Here is a 20608-nt window from a genome sequence, read left to right as displayed (position 1 = left end):
AGCACAGAAGTCAGGCTGTGGCATACATATTGCCAGCTGCTTTTAGTTGTACAATTTCCAGAACCCTAAAATCCTCCTCCTGTCTGCCTGTGTTCGAGCGTCAGTGCAGGTCCTCCATGCAGCCTCTGCCTCCTCAGTGTGCTCCATTAACTGTTCCTGAAGAAGAGCTTCCTATCTTCCAGAGCTCACAGCAGCAGGCCAGTGTCTGGATCAAAGATGGGCCCGTGGGCTAGCACTGAACCCCCACCCTGCGACATGATGGTGACCAGAGTAGTAGTGGAGTTATGGACCAAACTTGTGGAATAGATAGATCAGTTTGAACTGTTGAGATCTTCCTGCTGCCAGCACAGCCTGCTCTGCTTTAAAGCGCCACACAGTGTCTGCACATGTTGTTAAACCCAGTGCATACTATGGCCAAACAGAGAGCGGTTAACTCTTTTGTAAGAAAAGTAGCTTGTAGGTTGGGAGGACGTGTAGCTAAAGCTGAGATGTGACCTAAGAGTTTCGTTGAGCCTCCTTTAGCACAGGTGAGAACCAAGCTACCAATGCCATCTCTGGGATGAACCTGGAAGTATCTCTGTTTCTCCTTTGAGTGTCATGGTGTCATGTTGATGGGAAATCTAGGTTTCCTCTGCCTCCGACCCCAGTAATCCCGGCTATTTGGTGGTTGTGTGGCTCAGAGTCATCAAGAGAAGAGTTGAGTTTCACTGTACCCTTCTGTTTCCCCAAGATCTTTACTAGTTATAACAGGATGATAACTCACAGAGAATGAAGAGAATCCACTTTAAATGTTTGGTTTGATGGGTATGGCCATGGCCACAGGAAAATTTAGAGCATTTCATCACTCCAGGGGTTTCCCCTGCCCCTGACAGTCGGAACACAGGCTATCATTGTTGGGTGGTATGGTTTGGTTTGATTTGGTTTGATTTTTAAATGCTGTAGAATATGATCCCCTGTTCTACCATTCTTATCAATGGAATAACAGCACTTATAGCCTTTATCTTTGATTTTTTTTTTTACTTGTCATGAGGCTTTGGAAATCTATCAGTGTGACTGTGTTTATTCTAAATAGTCTATAACATTGTATGAACACATCACAATTTTCTTATTCATTCATCCCATATGGAATATCTCACATGTTCTGTCTCATGTCACCATAGACAAGGCTGCAGAGAATTTTCCTCTGTACAGTCCATCTCTTTACATCTGCATTTGAGTAGGCACTTCACAATACAATTGCCACCGTTATGGTAAATACACCTTCCACTCTGTGAGCACTTGCCAGACTGCTTCCCACAGTGCCTTTAGCATTTGCCATGTCCACCAGCAGTCAAGCGAGCCATAAGCTGCAAACATTGCCTAAATGTATTTGCTCATCATTTTCTTTTGCTTTGTTTGGCTTTCAGCCTTGTGTAGGTGTATACTGGTTCTACTTGTGGCTTTACCTTGTGGTTTTAGCTTACATAGTCTGGTGGCAAATGGTGTTGCATGTTTTTCTATATTCTCACTAGCATTTTATATGTTGTGAACACTGTTTTAAAACATTATTGCCACCTTAAACTCTTTTTCCATAATTGAGGTGTTAGAGTTTTGTCTGTTCCGTTAGCATGACCAGTGTCAAAGCAGATACTGCCGGTTTGTCCCCCAGTCTGTGGCGGGACATTCTTACTGACTTGATGCTATGTTTTCAAGATGAGGTTTTAATTGTTAGTAAACCTTAACTCATCATTCTGTGTGTAGTTAATTTTTTATTATGTCTTGTTTTAGAAATTTCTGATTACCCCACAGTCCCAAAAACTTGATCTTGTAGCCGCACAGTTGTGGTAGTCCTATTATAAGCCATTTCCTGTTAACTTTGCTTATAGCAGGGATGGGGGCTGGGGCGTTTTACCTGACTATTTTTCTGTCATGGTTGAAGACACCCTTTGTAGTCACTGATCCCTTGTCATGTTTTCTTCTAACCGTGTATGTGTGACACAATGATATAAATATCTTTTTGCTCTCTTTTAGGTTTTTATTTATTTTGTGTGTATGGTGTGTCTGTGTATTGTGTGCATACATGTCTGTAGAGGCCAGAAGAAGGTGTTGGATGCTTTGGACTGCAAGCTACAGTTGTTAGCCGTAGTGTGGTTGTGGGAACCAAACCTGAGTCCTCAAGGCCTGAGCGTAGGAGCTATGGTACCCCAGCCTGTGCTGTCCTGTGGTCAGGGGTCACTGTCCAGTTCGTGAGAGTGAGGCGGCTTTGCTAGCCTTCATCTCTGTCAGTTCCTACACAGCAGACTGCCCTGTACGCTGGGCAGTCTCTCCAGCCCCAACTGCAGAACTTTCTGACATATTCTACTATATTAGTCGGATTCTTACATTATTATTAATGTGGCCTTTGGTTTTCATATCAAAGGGTGTTAACCCTCACACACTCTGACTTTTTTCCCAATGGTTTTCCTAGTACAGATTCTCATAAATTTTAGAATTAATATGTCTACTTTTACTTCAAATACTTTTAGGACTGCATTGGCTCAGTAGTTCCATTTGGAGATGATTGACAAATCCAAAAAAAAAAAGTGCCTTTTTCCATAGGGCTCTCTTACCTCCACGGCAGTATTTTATAGATTTGACTTTGTTATAGTTGTGTATCTGTGCATGTGTGAGGAAAAAAAGGGGTGAGTATGCATGTGAGGAAGGGACAACGTTCAGGAGCCAATGCTCTCCTTCCACAGTGAGATGTGGGGCTCTCGCTCAAGTGGCCAGGCTGGCATGGCAGTGTGGCAAGCACCTTTGCCCACTCAGTCGTTTCTTTGGCTATATAGTTTTTTCTATAGTATTTGTACTAAATTCAGCAGTCTTTCTCATAGATGAGTATGTATTGATTTTCTATTTTAATTGTTTGGCAGAAGATTTTATTTTTGTGTTGACTCTGTATTCCCAACTCTTCTGGCTCTGCCTGTCAGCAATAGTAGTGTGGCCTCTATGGGGTGAAGCACAGATATCGCATGCACGCAGCCTCGCCATCTGTAGATCTCTAGAGCTTTCCTCCGCTTGACTGGCTGCACTGGCTAGAGCTTCTACTGGAATGTTGGTGCTTTGTTCCTGGTTGTCAAGGAAAAGCAGTAGGTGTTTTACCATTTGTCCATGACACTCAGCTGTGAAGGGCTTGTTATTAGTGGTGGTGGTTTCTGTGTATTGGTATATATTTTATGTATGTATTTGTGGGTACACTTTCCTGTGTGTGCATGTGTGTCTGTGGGTGCCCCCTCCTGTGTGTGTGCATGTGTGTCTTTGGGTGCACTCTCCTGTGTGTGTGCATGTGTGCCTGTGGGTACACTTTCCTGTGTGTGCATGTATGTCTGTGGGTGCACCCTTCTCTGTGTGTGAATGTGGAGGCCAAAAGTCAACCCAAAGAACTCTTTCTCCTTCATTCTCTATCTTGGTCTTGGAGGCAAGCCCAGGCTTTCTCCTGCACCTTAGGTGTTGGAGTTACAGATATGCATAGCCATGGGGTGCTGGGGATCTGAACATGTCCACACAGCAATTTCTTTCTCTACTGAGCCATCTCCCCAGGTCCTCTAGCTTCTCATCTTTCCCCTGACACTAAGCTACATCCCCACAACTAGATGTGCTGTTTAAACTGAAAATATTTCCTTCTGTTTGTAGTTTGCTGAGGGTTTCCATAATGAGTGAGTATTCCATGTCAAAACTCTTCTGCATATATGGATGTAATATGTCATTTGTCTCCTGAGAACAATGTGTTGTGTGACATCAGCTTTCTCCTGTAAAACCAGCTTTGCATTCCTGGAATACATGTTACTTGGCTTACAGTATATTTCAGTTGCTTTCAGGAGACACATCTGCAGAGTGTTAGTAATAGTTTCCATTGTATGGGATCTCTGGGTGAGGACTGCAGGTCAGCATGGTCAGAATTTAGGGGATTTCAGTCTCACATAAATAACAAGGAGCACAGGTGGCAGGCATCGGTTATGTTTTTTATCTGGTACAGGTAGCAGGCTCGGAACAATGGATGCATTCCATCCTTCTCCCATGTGCTCCTTCTCCTGACTTTCCACTGTGGCCATCAGGGTTTCAGATGTTAGACCTCTGAATCCATAAGGCTGTTTGCTTAATTTATGGCACTGAGCTCCTTGAAGAGTGAGATGATCTTGTGGCTCACAGAAAATATACATCTATTTATGGTGAAACACACACTCTGCTGGACATGTGATGAACATGGAGAAACATACATCTGTCCCACAGTTAGACATGTGCACACTCCTGCAGTAAGAGGGCTCATCTGAACTAACTCAGACATCATGGTATGTTATAGACAGCTCTGAGCAAGACTTACAAGTAACAAATACTAGAAAGCCTTGGCTCTTCTGTTTCATTCACAAGAATGCTGTATTTACTCCCCGGTAGACAGCCACCACCTCAGGTATGCTGACCCCGCTGGCCCTGCTCCTCTATCCATGGTGTGGGCATCTTTGCCTGGTTCTCATTCATTCTCTCTTCCTTTGTGGGCACCCATGTTAGTGCATGCAGTGTGCATCCTTTCTCTCTAGGGAAGGTTGGGTATCTACTGTCAAGGCTTGAGGCTCTGAATGGCTCGTTCTTCTTCACTCAGTATCAAGTTTATCATGTGTACAGTGTCCTCTGTAGATCGGATTTGTTGATTCTTTGGGTTGTGCATTTCCATCTTAGTGCAGCACGGTTTCCACTATTTTGCATCTGGGCACAGGCTTGTGCACTCCTTGTGGCTGTGAGCAGAGACGCTTACAGTGAGCAGACGTCTAGCATCTTCAAGGTAAACCTCTGTGTGCTTTAAAGCTTTTGGAGCCTTAAAATACCCATGCTTTATCTAAAAGATCGCATTCAGAAGTGTGGTAGAAATTGCCATTAATTATAAAGCCCAGCACCTGTGAGTCTATTTTTATACTGTCCTTTTCCTTTTCTACTAATGACTCTGCAGGTGTGGGTGGCTTCTTGCACCTGCTGAGCGCCAGGTTGCCAGGGAGAGAGCCAGCTAAGGTATCTGAAGAGCAAGCAAAGTGATGCACATCCATTTCTATTTAAAGAAATTTGTTACTTCAGCATATAGCAGGCATTTAAGTGGTTTAAAAAGTTAACCCCACCCCTTTGCTTTCCCTCGTCCATGTGCCACGAGTTAGCACCCTGTGCTCCAAGCTATCCTGAGAACAGCAGTGCCCAAAAGACAGTGGAGAGCGCACAGTCCCTGTGTGCTGCCGGGCATTGTAATTCCTGAGTCTTTTTCACTTTTGTGTCAGGACCTAAGATCAGTATGGGATACAAAAAAGTGAATAAATAAACATCTGTGAGGCAGATACCCACTGTTAGCCTGAGACTTTCACAGGGTGGGCTTAGGAAATGGCTCAGTCGGTAAAGTGGGTAAAGTGCTTGCCTCATGTACTGGCTAGTTTTGTGTCAACTTGACACAGCTGGAGTTATCACAGAAAAAGGAGCTTCAGTTGAGGAAATGCCTCCATGAGATCCAACTGTAAGACATTTTCTCAATTAGTGATCAAGGGGGAAAGACCCCTTGTGGACGGGACCATCTCTGGGCTGGTAATCTTGGTTCTATAAGAGAGCAGGCTGAGGAAGCCAGGGAAAGCAAGCCAGTAAGAAACATCCCTTCATGGCCTCTGCATCAGCTCCTGCTCCCTGACCTGCCTGAGTTCCAGTCCTGACTTCCTTGGTGATGAACAGCAGTATGGAAGTGTAAGCCGAATAAAACCTTTCCTCTCCAACTTGTTTCTTGGTCATGATGTTTGTGCAGGAATAGAAACCCTGACTAAGACACCTTATAAGCTTAAGGATCTGAATGCAAACCCTGTAGCACATGTGGAAAAGCCAGGTGTGCACATTTAATGCCAGCAGGGGGGAGGTAGAGATGGGGAAAGCCTTGGGGCTCCCTTGTCAGCCAGCGTCACCTACTTGGCAAGCTCCAGGCCAGTGAGCTATACAGCTCAAAAAAGAAAGGTAGACAGAGTCTGAGAAAGACACTGAGGTTATCTTTCACATGTACATACACAGAAACACATGCACACAAACAAACATGCACATGAGCACACACATGTGCACACACACACAAGCAAGTTCACACATCCACTTCCTTACACAGAAATTCATAAGGAGGTTTTTCACCTCATTTTCTTGGAGTACTTGGGGTCAAATCCAGGGTTTCAAGCATGTTGAGCAAGCACCCTGAGCTATGTCCCTGGCCCACCATCTTTGATTATCTGTAAACACACATGGCCTGATGTTTAGGTTGCAATTGAAGGACGCAAGCATTCATTCCAATACTATTTTACTTCAGAAAGATAAATGATAGGCAAACTGCTGTCACTAACATGCCGAGGCCCAAACTGAGCTGAAGGTAGGCAGGGGTTGGATTTGACAAGACAGCTGACACAGTGATCTCACAGATGACTACATGTATATCTCACCATACACCATGCAGAAATGACAGACACACGAGGAAAAGAAGATTCATAGATTTGCAGTGTCTTGTGGGAATGTCTGAGCGTCGGTGCTGTGGTACCCCAGCCTGTGCTTTCCTGTGGTCAGTGGTCACTGTCCACTTGGTGAGAGTGAGGAGCCTTTGGAAGCCTTCATCTCTGGAAGCAGACATGCAGATGTGCTGTGTGTGACAGGTTGCCACCTCTGCATCTCCCTGCATGCTCCCCTGAGCTTCCAGGCTTTGGGTCATGTCCTGAGAGCGAAGGGGGACAATGTCCCAAGAAAGGGAGCCTGGTAAAGGGGGGGATGCAGGAGTCATGGGCCACACACGGCCTTGTTAGTGTATGTTGGCCCATACTACCCAGAAACAAGGAAGGAGAAGAAATGCCATGTGTTGCCCCATCTGTGCACTGGAGATTTGGTGCGACAAGTTATCCTCAACAGATTTGCTGGACCAATAGGCTTTGTGGCTACAGCTTGTAAATGAGAAAGAAAAAAAAAAAACTAGAGAGAAATCAAAGTAGGAGTTAGGTGGTCACAGAACCATCCTGGGATACAGGGGTGCCACCACCTATGAACAGAGCCTGCCACTAGGGCTCAGACTGCAGCCCTGCTGACCCCACAGAAGGGAGTCCTACCATTGCACTGTCAAGACCTTCTTAGCATCCAGAGCCTTCTGGTGCTCACTGTCCCTGTGGATCTTTTAATGGAAGCAGTATAGGTTTAAAGGAAGAGACGGGCCAGCTAGCCTGGGCTATCCTACACTGCTTCCTGCAAAATTCATCAGCCAGGTCTCCTGAAACTCCCCTCCTTACATTGTATGCTACTCGGCTTTTTGTCAATGTAACAAACCACTGGAGATCAAAGATTTATTCTGAATCAGAGGTTTAGAGATCTCTGGCCATGGTCAAATGGCCCTGCTGCTACAGGACAGTGGTGCCCACTATGGTGGCAGGTGTGTGGAGATTTGCTCACCTATCTTCCAATTACCTCCAAGTAATGCCAAACTGGGAAGAGCCTTCAGCCCATGGGCCTTACGGGATGCACAGAGTCCAGGCTTTAACAGCATTCTGAGTCAGGCAAAGAGCCAGCCTTTGGGTCTTTTCCTTGCTGTGGAGCTGCTCATTCGTGGGGCCCAGCAGCACCCCAGCGCCCTGTGACTGACATTTTGGGGATTCAATTAAAAGTAAATGACATCTGTTCAGTGAGCAGAAAGCATGGTCTTCGTGTTTGCTTTGCATCCAATCCAGCCCTTGCAGAGCATCCCAGCGCAGTTACTTGATTCCTTTTAACTTGTCAAATGACCAGACGACGGTTGAAAACACAAAGCGTGTGCCAAGTGAAACAATCTTCCTACCCATCCCCCAGCAGCTGGCCTGGAAGCTGCTTTGAGCCTGAGGTGTGGGTCTGGGCAGACACCAGCTTTACCCTGCTTAGGAAGAGCTCTGAACTAGCACAGCTCTGCCAAAGCCTGAAGGACTTTCTCATCCCAGGGATGGGTGGGATGCTCTAGGTCCCAGGATCTTTAAACTAGCCTCTTCTCTCCTTTATTCTGATTGATATTTTCCACCTAAGCAGTTGTTGAATGAGCTGTGGGGGCAGAGAGAGCAGGAGAGGGCTTCTGATGTTTGATGGTAGCTCACTGTTGGCTCTCCTAACCATTTCTGCACGTTTTTCTCCTGGGATGTCTTTATTTCATCATTCTGCTAACCTTTCATGCCCAGATCCTCACTCAAGACCGGCTTCTTGTCAGAAATAGTACAAACAGCTGTGCAGAGGCCCAGGGCACTTGAGATGGCAGGGAGTCCCTGTCTCTGTCTGTGTGCCTGTTTGGTGTGTCAAGAGCAGAGAGCTTGAAGAGCACTGTGTGTTGGGTCACCAGAGCTGCCCTGCCCTCTATCTCTTATCCCCTCTGCCCACTGCCTCCCACCTCTTACCCCCTCTCTCTTATGTTCCCCCTGCCCCCTGCCCTGCCCTCTGGTCCCTGCCCTGCCCCCTGGCCCTTATGCCCTGCCCTTTGCCCCTACCCTGCTTTCTCTGGGGAGGTGTGAACAAATGCCTTTTCACTCACAGGAGATGGGACACCAGCGAGAGGAACAGTTCCACCCATGTCTTTAGATGAGCCTGAGAGTTTATGGGGTAACTTACAGGAGCATAAGCAGGGAATGATGACAGGAGTTTGGATGGAGGAGTACAGAGGAGTGGAATTTCAAAGATAAAAGCCAGGGCTGGAGAGACAGCCCAGCAGTTAAGAGCACTGGCTGCTCTTGCAGGGGATCTGGGTTCATTCAGTTCTCACGTGGGGCCTCACGACTATCTGAAAATTCTAGTTTCAGGGCATTCAGCACCCTCTACTGACCTCTGAGGGCAGGCCCTTTATGGTGTACATACACTTATACAGGCAAAAACATTTATACATATAAAATAAATCTAAAGAATTTAAAATATAAAAAGAACTACAAAATATTACCAATGGGTAAAGAGAGAGCGACAAGTGGAAACTCGCTGTTGCTGCTGATGCTATGTTCGAGCCCTTCCCGTGAGTTGTTATAAATGAGCATTTGTGCAGCACATTTTCTACTGATCAGAGGGTTCTTATTTTTCTGAGAAGTTTCTTTTGTTGGATTGAGGCTGCTGCACACATAGCTAGCCCTGTAGGAGTCAACTTCCCTTCTCAGGATCCCAGGAATTCAGTTCTGATTTTCACTTTGTTTCAGCAGCCAAGGGGCTGGGCATAGGCTGCTGGGAAACACACCAGGATGTTCTAGTTTTCACAGAATAGAATGGCTCCACTCCCTGTGCACCGAACTGGAGGCTCTCAAGGCTTCCCATCCCTGCAGTGACCAGCACGACCTGCTAGCCAGTGGTCCTTTCCACAGAGATCACTGCCCCAGAGGTGTTGAACTCAGAGCTGATTTCCTATGGCCACTGTCTTTCTGCCCCCACCCGCCGTAACCACTGCAGAAAGCAGACCGTTGTGTTGAACACATGTCCTGTGTGTTAGTTTTAGATTTTCCACCTGATCCCCCCCCCCCCCCCCCGCACACCTTTTCTTCTCTATTTCCTTTCTCTATTATATAATTTTATCAGTTTTACTTTTAAGAAAATGTTTCTGGAGTCTGGTGTGGTGCAGTCACCACAACCCTTGAGACTTGGCAGCAGGAGGTTCCTGAATTTGAGGCCAGTCTGGCTGTGTAATAAAACCTCGTCTCTAAAAATAAAGCAACAAACTTAAGAACAAGGGATTCTGCTGATGAAAAATGGCAGTCATGGCGCACAAAGTGCTTCCTTCCCCTGGGCCGGTTCCTTCCACCCTTCTCCTCAAATGTGTGCCCTGCTCCTTAGCAGCTTTCCTTGTCAGTAGACAAGTCGGTAGACAAGACAGTATCTGTGGTGCTAGTGTTGGGAATCAAGTGGGGCTAGAGGCTGTTAGCCAAGCAGCAGTGCAGCCAGGTTACCACAGTCCAGGGCTCTTCCTTCTGGAGTCCAGCTTCTCTGAGCTGTAAGTTGTTTTCTGGGCAAATGGAGAGTCTTGACCAGGTAAGGCAAGGTGCTTGGCAGAGAATAATCCTGTTTGTTGTTTGTTTGTTTGTTTGTTTTTTGAGACAGGATTTTTCTGTGTAGCCCTGGCTTTGTCCCTTATAAAAGGCGTGTGTGCTGACAAGGCTAAAGATGCGGGCAGGCTGCTGTCCCTTCCAGATGCTCTGCACCTGAGGGAAGCCAGGCCTGAGGAACTTTGTTTTGTTTTGTTACTTAAACCCATTCCTGCCAAGACTCCAGGGGGCACAAACAAAGGTGCAGGTTTGTTAGGTGAGAACGGGTGGGGGTAGGGGTGGTGGCTCCAGCAGCAAACTGTAGAAGGTTCCTTTTCATACACTCGGTTGTCTCTCAGGTAACACTAAGGATGAGGTTTTCTTCTCCTTATCACTAACAGGATAATGGTACAGCCCAGCTCCTTCTCACTGCTGGTTTATCCTTTGTAGGTGACATCCAGGGTCTTAACTCACATACAGCACATGAGAACATCTGACCAGGGCTGTTTTAGCTTTTGTTTGCCTAAGCATCTGCCAGTGCTTCCCAAGGTCAAGGCCATTACATACTCCAAAATCGGGTCGCTCCAGATCACTGTTAATGTGAGCCTGACTGGGAGCTGCTAATTTCTAGGTCTTCATGCTCAAATCTAGCACAATGCTGACTTCTGTGCCCTACCCCCTTCTCCCACTCCTGTGCTCTTCCCCCTTCTCCCAGGAGACATTGTTTATTTCTCCTCTAAAGAAACATTTTATTTCCCTCCAGCTATCTTTATTCCTGCCAACAGTAGTGTAACTTAAGTTGTTTGTTTCTCTTTAGCTTCCTTACCACCTTCTAATTTTTCTTAACCTTTAAAGATTTCCACCTTTTGATGTCCTCTGTTACTCACACTCTCCCCTGCCCCATGTTTGTTCTTTGGTGGTTCAGATATCTGAGGATGTTGAGCCTCTTCGTAAGACCCCAGACAACCATGGGTTTGGAGAAAGTCTTTTGGTTGGGGCTGTGCCTCTATGGGATTCAGTAGAGGCAATGCTCTCTGCCTGATCGTAAATCTCATGTCATATTATGCGGCATTGAAGATGCTAGAGAAGAAGGGAGTGACCCTCAGTTGCTAAGCGTAGTCTGAAAGGGTACAAGGAGTTTGTGTCCTTAACTGCTGTGTGTGGAGAGAGCAGTGCCAGGCTCAGGCAATCAGTGTTTAACAATGGTCATGTCATGAAAGAAGCCACACCAGACACCTCTGTAGAGGTGTAGAGACTCTGAGCAGTTACGCTGGCTATGACTCCAGCTGTGCTACAGTTGGGTGGTGGTGGGCAGAGAATGGAGATGATAAAGAATGCTGGGGTACCAGGCATATTGCTCACCAATGCACAGGTCAAACATTTTGTGGAAGACCTTGGAACAAGCTTTACTTTTCTACAAAGCACCAAGAGTGCACATGGTATCAGTTTATAACAAGAACTTATTTTCAAATAATAAAACAAAATCAGCCAGTAATGGTTTTGATGCACCATACCAATTCCTGGCCTGATTAGCCTATGATATGTCAGAGGCCACTATCTCAGTAGCCCCTAAAGTTAATAGAAAGAGTCCAGCATCCTTTAGGATCTAACTTCTCTGCTGGCAACAGGTGGGTGAAACTCTCAACATGAGGTCTTTCTCTTTGCAGCATGCACTCTTGGCTCTGAAGTTCATACTTGCATTTGCCATCCCTGATAAACCACGGCATATCCAGCAGAAACTGGCCAGATTGGAATTCGAATCTTTGGAGGCACTCAAGCAACAGGTAAGAGCAGTGTGCCTGGAGACACTGCTGGACTATATTCCTCTAGCACAGGAGCCAAGTCACTGTGTCTCCTTTAGCATGGATTTCTCAGTTAAATGAATACAAAGGAGACTGGTGGAGGATGAGATAGCACAACCCAGATCTATAATGTCACCAAGGGTGAGGCTAAGCAAGTAGAATAGCTAAGCAATGGGAAATGATAAATACAGGTTTCTAAGAATCACTGCAGAGTTGCCCCCACCATTTTCTAACCATGCCTTATATAGAAGCACTGGGGAGGAGAGGCCAGTGAATAGGATTCCAAATAGTCTCTTACAGAGAGACTGAAAGCCTGTGGGCAAAGCCTTAAAGAGTGCTGTGAAGATTGTTTCCTTGTTCTACCAGATGAAAGAGAAGGGAGACGGGGGGGGGGGGGGGGGGCGCGATGAGAATGAATGAGAATGAATAGGGGGAGAGCTTACCCTCAGTGGGATTCACCATTGGTGATTTTCTGCCTGTGAGGAGAACAACTAGAAGTCAGCGAGTTTCTAGATGTTCAGAGTGGTTACCTCTATGTGTCAATTTAAGCAACAACACAATGGAGGCAGTGGATTGGGCAGTGTCTTCTTGGGGACCAACTTCAGGTCCAACACCCCCTGCACCACACAGTACTTAGGGAACTAGAGGGGAAACATGAGAAGAATCCACCCTAGCTGACCCTCTAAGAAGTAAGGGTTCTCAGGGCAGTGTTACAGATGGAGACCTCCCCCATGTTAGGAGAGAACTGTGGTTGGATGTGGGGGTTCAACCCAGAAGAGGAGACAAGAGAACCTGTTCTCCAGTCAGCTGGTCTCACTGTACCATGGTAGGTGGCAAGACTCAGTTTTGGGGTTTGCTAGAGAAATAGGTCCTGAGCCTTGGTCAAACTCCTAGTGCTCCACAGTGAAACAGCCCTGTGGTGGAGAGTATAGCTCAGAGAACTAAAACAGTCACATACTAAAAGAGGCAGACATACCATGTCTGCAGACAGAGGGGGTTACACACTTAAAGTCCATACAGTAGTTACTGTCATGGCAGGTGGTTATCTGTGAGCTTTAGGCCTTTCTGGACTATATATGAAGTTCTAAGGCAGCCAGGACTATAGCATAATGAACCCTCCGCCCAAAAAAAGGTAAGGAGGTGGGATATAAGTTCTATATTTATATTATATAAATCTATATTATAATGTTTTCTTTCATGCAAAAATAAGCAGTTTAAATATTATTGGAAAATTTTCAAATACAGAAAAATTATAACATAAAGTCTTTAGATGGTAACTTATTAACATAGCATGGATAATCTGCATGAAGAGTATTTTTAAGGTATCTTAGAATTAGAAAATTCTCTCTTGGGCTAGGGAGATGCTCAGTAGTTAAAGCATGAGGAACAGAGTTCAGACTCCAGAACCCACAGGCAACTGGCCTGCAATTCCAGCCTCAGAAAGCAGAGATAGGCATCTATCTGCAGAGCAAGCTGGCCATAGATGGATGGACTGTAGCAAGGGAGCATGGGCTGACTGGGAGGTCTTGCCTGCCTCAGTGAATAGGATAGAGGGTGATTCCCAACATTAGCTTTGGGCCTCTGCACATACCCACAATCATGTGCACAAACACACCCACACAGCCAGACCCACACATGCACATATACACATGTGCCCCCCACCTCACCTGAAAATAGAAAAAAGAAAAAGTATTTAGTCTTGGGGAAACTGTCTGTCAGTCAAATATGCAGGAACAAACATGGGGAAAGCTCAGCTCCTCCTCGCCCTTCCCACTGAGCCTCACTGCTGGAGAAGGAGATATCCTGGAAGGTCAGACCACCCTGCTTGTGCCTCTCCACACCTCAGCTGGCAAGTGCCTTTCCCAGGGCTTGTGTTTTCTGCCTTCTTTAGCTTGGTGTTCCACTCTGTCTTGTAACTAACTGTGGCCTCAACTCCCTGCTCTGCCCTTTGCCATAGAGAGAGAGGCTTCTGGTCACATGTTAAAGCCTCTTGTTGCCTTGCCTCCTCCTCTGTTCCCATCCCAGAGCCAGGCACAGTTGAGCTTAGGCAATCTCTGCCACCAAGCCTGTCAGGAGATGGCTTTGTACTCTGAATGGGGTTGGCCTTTTAACCAGCATACCATAAATCCTGACTTGGAGGCCTGAGTCTGGCCAGTGGGAGGCGCTCAGCACCCTCTGCTGAACCTCCCAGGGACAAACTGTTCTGCAGTGAACTTGGAAGGAAGTGCTAGAAGCAGAGCACGGTGGGAAAAGGGCATTCCTAAGCACATTGGCAAGCTAGATGTGTATAGAAGAGCAGGCAGGTAGACTCATTTGCTTTGCAAAGGGCGTTTGAAATTACTCAGCTCAATTGAGACCTTCAGGAAGAACTTGGGCGGATGCTTGTGTTTCTTTATAAATCAGCTTACTTGGTATCCAGTCATTTTTAAAAGATCCAATTAAATAGAAGGGACTATCCAAGAACCATTTGGTAACTGGAGTCTAGTACCCATCCAGAGAAGTCAGTAGCCACTTAGCTAGCTACTCCAGGCAGCCTAGCTGCTAAGTCCAGAGCATATATGTGAGCCAGGGAGCAAGGACAGAAGCCTAGAGCCTTCCAGAAAGATAGTAGCCACTGAAATCAGCTCAAAAAACAAGACAAGATGCCGGGCGTGGTGGCACACGCCTTTAATTCCAGCACTTGGGAGGCAGAGGCAGGCAGATTTCTGAGTTCCAGGCCAGCCTGGTCTACAAAGTGAGTTCCAGGACAGCCAGAGCTATACAGAGAAATCCTGTCTCGAAAAACCAAAAAGGGGCTGGTGAGATGGCTCAGTGGGTAAGAGCACCCGACTGCTCTTCTAGGTCCGGAGTTCAAATCCCAGCAACCACATGGTGGCTCACAACCATCCGTAACGAGATCTGGCGCCCTCTTCTGGAGTGTCTGAAGACAGCTACAATGTACTTACATATAATAAAATAAATCTTAAAAAAAAAAATACAGGATTGTTACCCAGAGGGTTGGTGCTCAGCACTCATCAGCCCTGCCTGTCTAGCTGGGATAGCACTCTGGGGAGAGAGCCTGGCCTCTGAGTCATCCCATCCCTCTTCTCCTGGGTCACACAGCTCATCTCAGAGCCTTGTGAAGCTGCTGGGTGAGTGGCTGTACCTATACCTACCTGTGTTATGCTGTGTTATGTTCTTCTTGTTATTCCATAGGGGTCAGGAGAGATGGTGTCTACCACACAGGCCATAAGGTCATGATGAGGATGTACTGGGACAGTGTGCAGAGGGGAGACAGGGATCTAAGTGGGAACAAGGACCTCCTTACTCCTGAGCACCTTGTATGACACCTGCGGCCACTTCTGGGTGGGGTCTCAGAGTTCTGATTGCCATGATCCACCACTCTGACTGTAAACAACTTGGGGAAGAAGTTTATTTCAGTTTACAACTCTCAGGTCATACTCCATTGCTAACAAAAGTCAAGTCAGGGGCCGTGGATGATTGTTGCCCACTGGCTTGTTGCTAAGGGCGACCCAGCCTGCTTTCTGTAGCACTCAGGACCAATAGCCCGGAGGTGGCACCATCCATATTGAGCTGGACCCGCCCTAAGTAATCATCAGCCATAAAGTGCACCACAGCTCTGCCCACAGGGCAACCTGGTGGGGCATTTTCTCATTTGAGGTTCCCTCTTCTCAGGTCACTGCAGGTTATGTCAGCCTGACGTAAAACTAGCCAACAGAGGCAAGAAGGATTGTGCCTTGGAAGCAACACCCCCTGTCTCCATGGTCCTCCACAGTTGGAAATTCTAGGTGTTGACTGTGGCAGCTGATGTATCCCAAGGAGAGTATGAGCTGCACATGAGTAAAAGCCCCCTCTCTCCCCCCCCACCCCCCAATGGGTGGCTCCCAGAGGCCTCTGCGTGGGATCTGTTAGCCATTCCTAGGCCATTTCTCCCACAGTAGCTTTGTCTCAGCTAAGGAATTAACCTTCTAGATTTTTCTGCCTTAGCTTCTTCAGTACATCCTTTGGGAGCCTGCACAGCCAGCATGGTAAACGTCCTCACAGGTGGCTGGAGAGACAGCTCAGTGGGTGAGAGGACTTGCTATGCTAGTGACCTGAATTCATATCCAAGTACCCACAGAAGCAAAAGACCCAATGTGGCCATGTCAGGCTGGTATTCCCAGCGCTGTGTGGGCATACTGGAGGCTCACTGAGGCTCACTGGCTGCCACCCTAGCTCCAGGTTCAATAGACTTGCTATGCTAGTGACCTGAATTCATATCCAAGTACCCACAGAAGCAAAAGACCCAGTGTGGCCATGTCAGGCTGGTATTCCCAGCGCTGTGGGCACACTGGAGGCTCACTGAGGCTCACTGGCTGCCACCCTAGCTCCAGGTTCAATGGGAAGCAGTGCAGTACCTACCTGAAGGAGGTCAGGTAGAGAGAAGTGATGATGGAGTAGGACGCTTGATGTCCCCTTCCACAGCCCCTAACTTCTGTGTAGAGAGTGGGGGATAGGGGAGAGGAAGGGAAGAGGAGATGTCTGCTCTGGCAGATGTTGGCTCCTGGCACCTCATTTATTCCTCTGCTGCTCTTTTCTCACTTGGGGTCTCCTGCCACTGTGAAATGGGGCCACTGTCCTTGGTCAGGCTTTTGTCTCCTCTGTGAGCTGTGAAGTTCTTAGGTCCAGGTAGTGTCCTACACAGTACAAAGCCTAGCATAAAGTAGTCTCTGGATAAATACCTCAGACTTTGTTGACTTGCACATAGCTCAGAAGCCAGTGTATTAAATAAATGACAAATGATGTCCTTGGACAAAGTGAGAGTCTTAAAATAGACACACAGGCAAAAATGGAGACAAGTCATGTGCCTTCCTGGGATCACTGGGGGAAGGAATGTGCTGGGGAGCCCTTCAGGCGGACCCCAGTCCTGGCTTGGTAAAACTCAGATTTTCTTCCACCATCAGTAATAAGGAAAGCTTACTAAGTCTGTAGTGTAACCGCAAAGTAAGCCAGGTAGAGCGCTTAGCCCTTGTGCTAAAACCTGGCAAATCCTGCCAGGCTGCCATTCACTCTGTATGTTCCATTCTCTCCAGAGAAGTCTTTAAAGAATGTGAGTCCTTCAAATGTAGCTGCAGCTCCTAAAGGTCTCGGACTGTGTTTGCTTTCCCCAGGGAGCAGTCTGTCAGTTGCCACTGACCTCATCTGTTTTCTAAACAAACTTTAAAATCTGTACATCTTAGTTTCCCCACCAGATGTAAGAAGCGTAGCAGAGGTGGAAAGCTTTGATACATGTGTTCTATGGTGGTAAAAAAGAAATCATTCAAGGAAAAGATGTACTGTTGGCATCATCGGTTGAGAGATGGTTTCCTGTAGCTGTTGAGCTTGGAGCTTCCTAGGGAAGAATTACTCCAGACATAGGCTGTGTTATGGTCAGAGGAGGGGCACTGAGTGACGAGCAGCGGGGTCAAGGCCGGGCCTGCATATGTTTTTAAAGCACCAACTGCTAGTCCTTGACTTGTGAATTCCCTCCACTCATTGTATCTGCATATTGAATGTAAGTAGCCACTACTGAGTGCTCGTCATGCATAGGACACACTTCATTGTTGGTGCAAACAAGGCTCTCAGTGTGCTGTCACCAGCTCACCATTCGGCTGCCTCAGCTGCCAAGGCCGGCTGGGGTTATAGACGGGCTCTGTTGAGACACACCCTGTGAAGAACACATTCTTAAACTTTTAATTGCTAAGATTGGGGATCCTTTAAAACAGAATAAGCTATGCTGTTTTTCCTACTGACTTCCATTGCCTGGGGGTCTCAGAGATCTGACACGTGCTACCATAGACAAGGGATTGTAACAAATGTCGTGGTTGCTAGACTAGGGAACATGGGGTTCTAGAGAAATCTCTAGGAACTGCACGTTTGCTCATCTCTTCCTCCCAAGATTAGAAAGCAGAACACAGGGAATGTTTGAATTCAATAATTATTTTAAATACCACCTAATTAATAGGAAATAATAATACTAATAATGGTTCTGAAACCTAAATAGCAATATTGTAATGCAAAATGAAAGCGCAGGTAATTAAAACTTCTCCCCAAAGATCTTCAGTTAGGCCCCTGTGCCCATGGGTCGACTCTGCCCGCAGGCATCGCTCCCTAAACTGTACTGTTCACACAGCAGTAGGTACTGGCAGTTGACTAAGGGAGGGTGTGTGGGTCAGATGCTGGGTTATTTGTGCAAGGACTCTGGGTCCCCAGAGCCAATCCTTCACTGACCCTGAGTCGCCTGGACTATATGTGATGGTTGAAGCTTAAGCATATGAAGTAGATCAAACATTATCTACAGTGCAGGAGTGGCAAGTGTTAAGAGCAGAAAAGCCCTGCTGCATGATCCTACTCAACCCCTGTGTTTACCGTGTAAGAACACGTCTGTCTGTGCTTGTCAGTTGCAAGAGGGACAGCGTTCTGTGCCTCCCAGCATTTATACCTTTGTAGAATCTCTGTGTCCCTGTGGTTCTGTGTACCCAGAACAATACTGCAGCCATGATGGCATGTCTCTTCTAGGCTAGGTTATAAAGACAAAGGCCTCTGGCTTTCTGGCTCCTGAATCACTGGCTCTTGGGAAGAGATTGCTGCCAGGTCATAAGGACACTCAGGTAGCAGCAGAGAGCCCCACATGACAAGGAACATGACCTGCTGCTAACACCCCTGAGCAGCTCAGATTCTCTGCACCAGGACTTGGCAACTTTTTCTCTGTAAAGAACAGATAGTAAACATTCCCAAATGTGTACTCTGCCACAGGTACTGTGTACAAGTACTGCCGTGTACTCCCTGTCATAAGTACTGAGCTCTGTAGACAGTTTGTCAACAGAAAAGAACGGCTCTGCTCCAAAAAACTTCACTTAGAAAGCAGATTGCAAGAGGATGTATTGAGCTGCAGTTCCTTCCTCAGCCTCAGGCCAGCTTGAAGGCTGCAGTCTGACTCCACTCTGAGGCTTCTCAGAAGCTCTGCTCCAACCAAAGCTGCCCAGCCACTTTGAAATTCCCTGACCCACCTTAAGTGTGAGATAGTGATTTGGTAAGCCACTGAATTTTGAAGGACTTGTTATGCACCAGCAATCCAGAAAAAGAGGCTAGTTGGGTGATCCAAGCCCCAAGTTTTGCCCAAGTTAGCTGTTGATGAAGCTGGACAGTGGGTAGACTGAGGTTCTTTCTCTTTGTAATTAACACAGAAAGGTTTGTCTAAAATCAAACACCCACCCCAGGCCTCTGGCTCTGAGGGCCTCTGTTCTTAGCTCCCTTCATAATTTTCATAAAGATTACATAAAGACATGCCATCATTGCTGCATTATCCGAATACACAGAACCAGAGACTCACAGTGGGCAGGGACCCCACAGAAGCATAAAAACCAAGAGTCACTGATGGGCTGCAGCTCAAAGATCTCAAGTCAGAAGCCAGCATAGGCAATTTAGCAAGATCCTATCTCAAGATGAAGTGATAAGGCTCTGTGAATCTCTGTGGTAGCAGTTCCATCCCTGGCACCACAGGCCCATGCATATACATGTATATACATGTACATGCACACACATGCACACACACACGCACACACATATGAAGAAGAGTGCTTTCTCTTGAGAACAGTCATTAAGACCCAGAGTGGGCTGAACCATGACCAAGAGTCAAGAGGCTACGGGATCCCTGATGTTTTCTCCACTGCTCTGCGCCACCTGAGTCCCAGGCCTCCATCCAGTATAGTTCTTGGAACTTAGACAACACTGTCACTGTTGACCCACCCCTGGAGCCCACCTCTACCTCTTTGTGCTATACACTAGTCAAAACCAAGAGTTGTTCACTGCTGAAATATGATAACACTTGGAATTTACAGTCTAGTCAGTGTCTCTACAGGCTGTGCTCCAACAGTTCATCCCAGGCAGTCCTCACAGGGCCTGCACGTACAGACCTGTCAAGTCTCATTCCAACCTTTATTTCATTCTATGACATTTTATTTGTTTAAAGACAGGGTCTTAATTCTGTAGCCCAGGCTGTCCTTGTCTTTATGCCTCCTGTTTCAGCCCCTGAGCACTGGGATTATAGGAGCAATAACTAGCTTTATAGGCAAATAAAGTTCTGCCTATAAGGTATACGAAGTGGATGTTTGAAGTAACCTGTCTTTGGATCTGTTGTATGAATCCATATATTCTCCTCCCTAGACTGGGTCTCGAGTGGCTGATGAGTTGTTCTGGTGAGGCTAGGGTCCTGGAGCTGGGTGATTCTGATCCTGTGGTTTCTGGAATGACCACGAGGTAAGATTCAGGCTGTTTCACTGTGACAAGGTTCCTGGACAGGTGACCAGGTGCTCTGGGAAATAACACTGACAGAGAACAGGAAGTGAGTGAGACCATGGGAGAGCAAACATCAGAAACTCAGACCATTTCCTGTGTGTAGGCTGCAGCAGCCCATCCAACCCCCCCTCCCCAAATCCTCCTCAATGTTGTTTCCAGTTTCAAAGGCGATGGAGAGAAAGCCATTGCCTCCTGGTCACCTGTGAGGTAGTTTGGTCTTACTTTCTTGCTCGCTTTCCACCTAGAACCCTCAGGGAAGTTCTGCCAGGAAACAGTCACTCTCTAAGGTAGATCTTGACCCCAAGCCAGTGTTGGGGAAAGGCATGGTCTCCTGTATGTTCTTTGAAAAGTGAGTGGCTGTGTAGAGGCTCTCCACCCCTACTCAGGTGCCTGAGCCTCCCTCCTGCAGGAACATTCATTTGTCTGTCTTCGTTGTCTTGGCAAAAACTGATAGGCATATTGCTAATTTGCAAGTCTGGGTTTCCTGAC

General features: G+C 46.9%; 1 protein-coding gene across 4 annotated transcripts in view; it reads left to right on the top strand.

Moving 5' to 3' along the window:
* The window catches only part of Ano10 (anoctamin 10), a 173635-nt gene that overhangs the window by 134070 nt on the left and 18957 nt on the right, over positions 1 to 20608 (top strand). For 3 of the 4 annotated variants that reach the window (XM_085828210.1, XM_085828211.1, XM_085828209.1), the window contains one exon: positions 11669 to 11899. In XM_085828210.1, the coding sequence (XP_085684336.1) occupies positions 11669 to 11884 (216 nt within the window). In that variant the 3' untranslated portion in view covers positions 11885 to 11899. Of the gene's footprint in view, positions 1 to 11668; positions 11900 to 20608 lie in introns of those variants that run through there. The other variant, XM_021172147.2, reaches the window with a different exon arrangement.

This window comes from Mus caroli, unplaced genomic scaffold (assembly GCF_978045245.1).
Source record: "Mus caroli unplaced genomic scaffold, Mus_caroli_1 scaffold_11, whole genome shotgun sequence".
Classification (NCBI taxonomy): domain Eukaryota; kingdom Metazoa; phylum Chordata; class Mammalia; order Rodentia; family Muridae; genus Mus; species Mus caroli.
The sequence above is the reverse complement of the archived record's forward strand: the minus strand, read 5'-3'. Positions and strand labels throughout refer to the sequence as shown.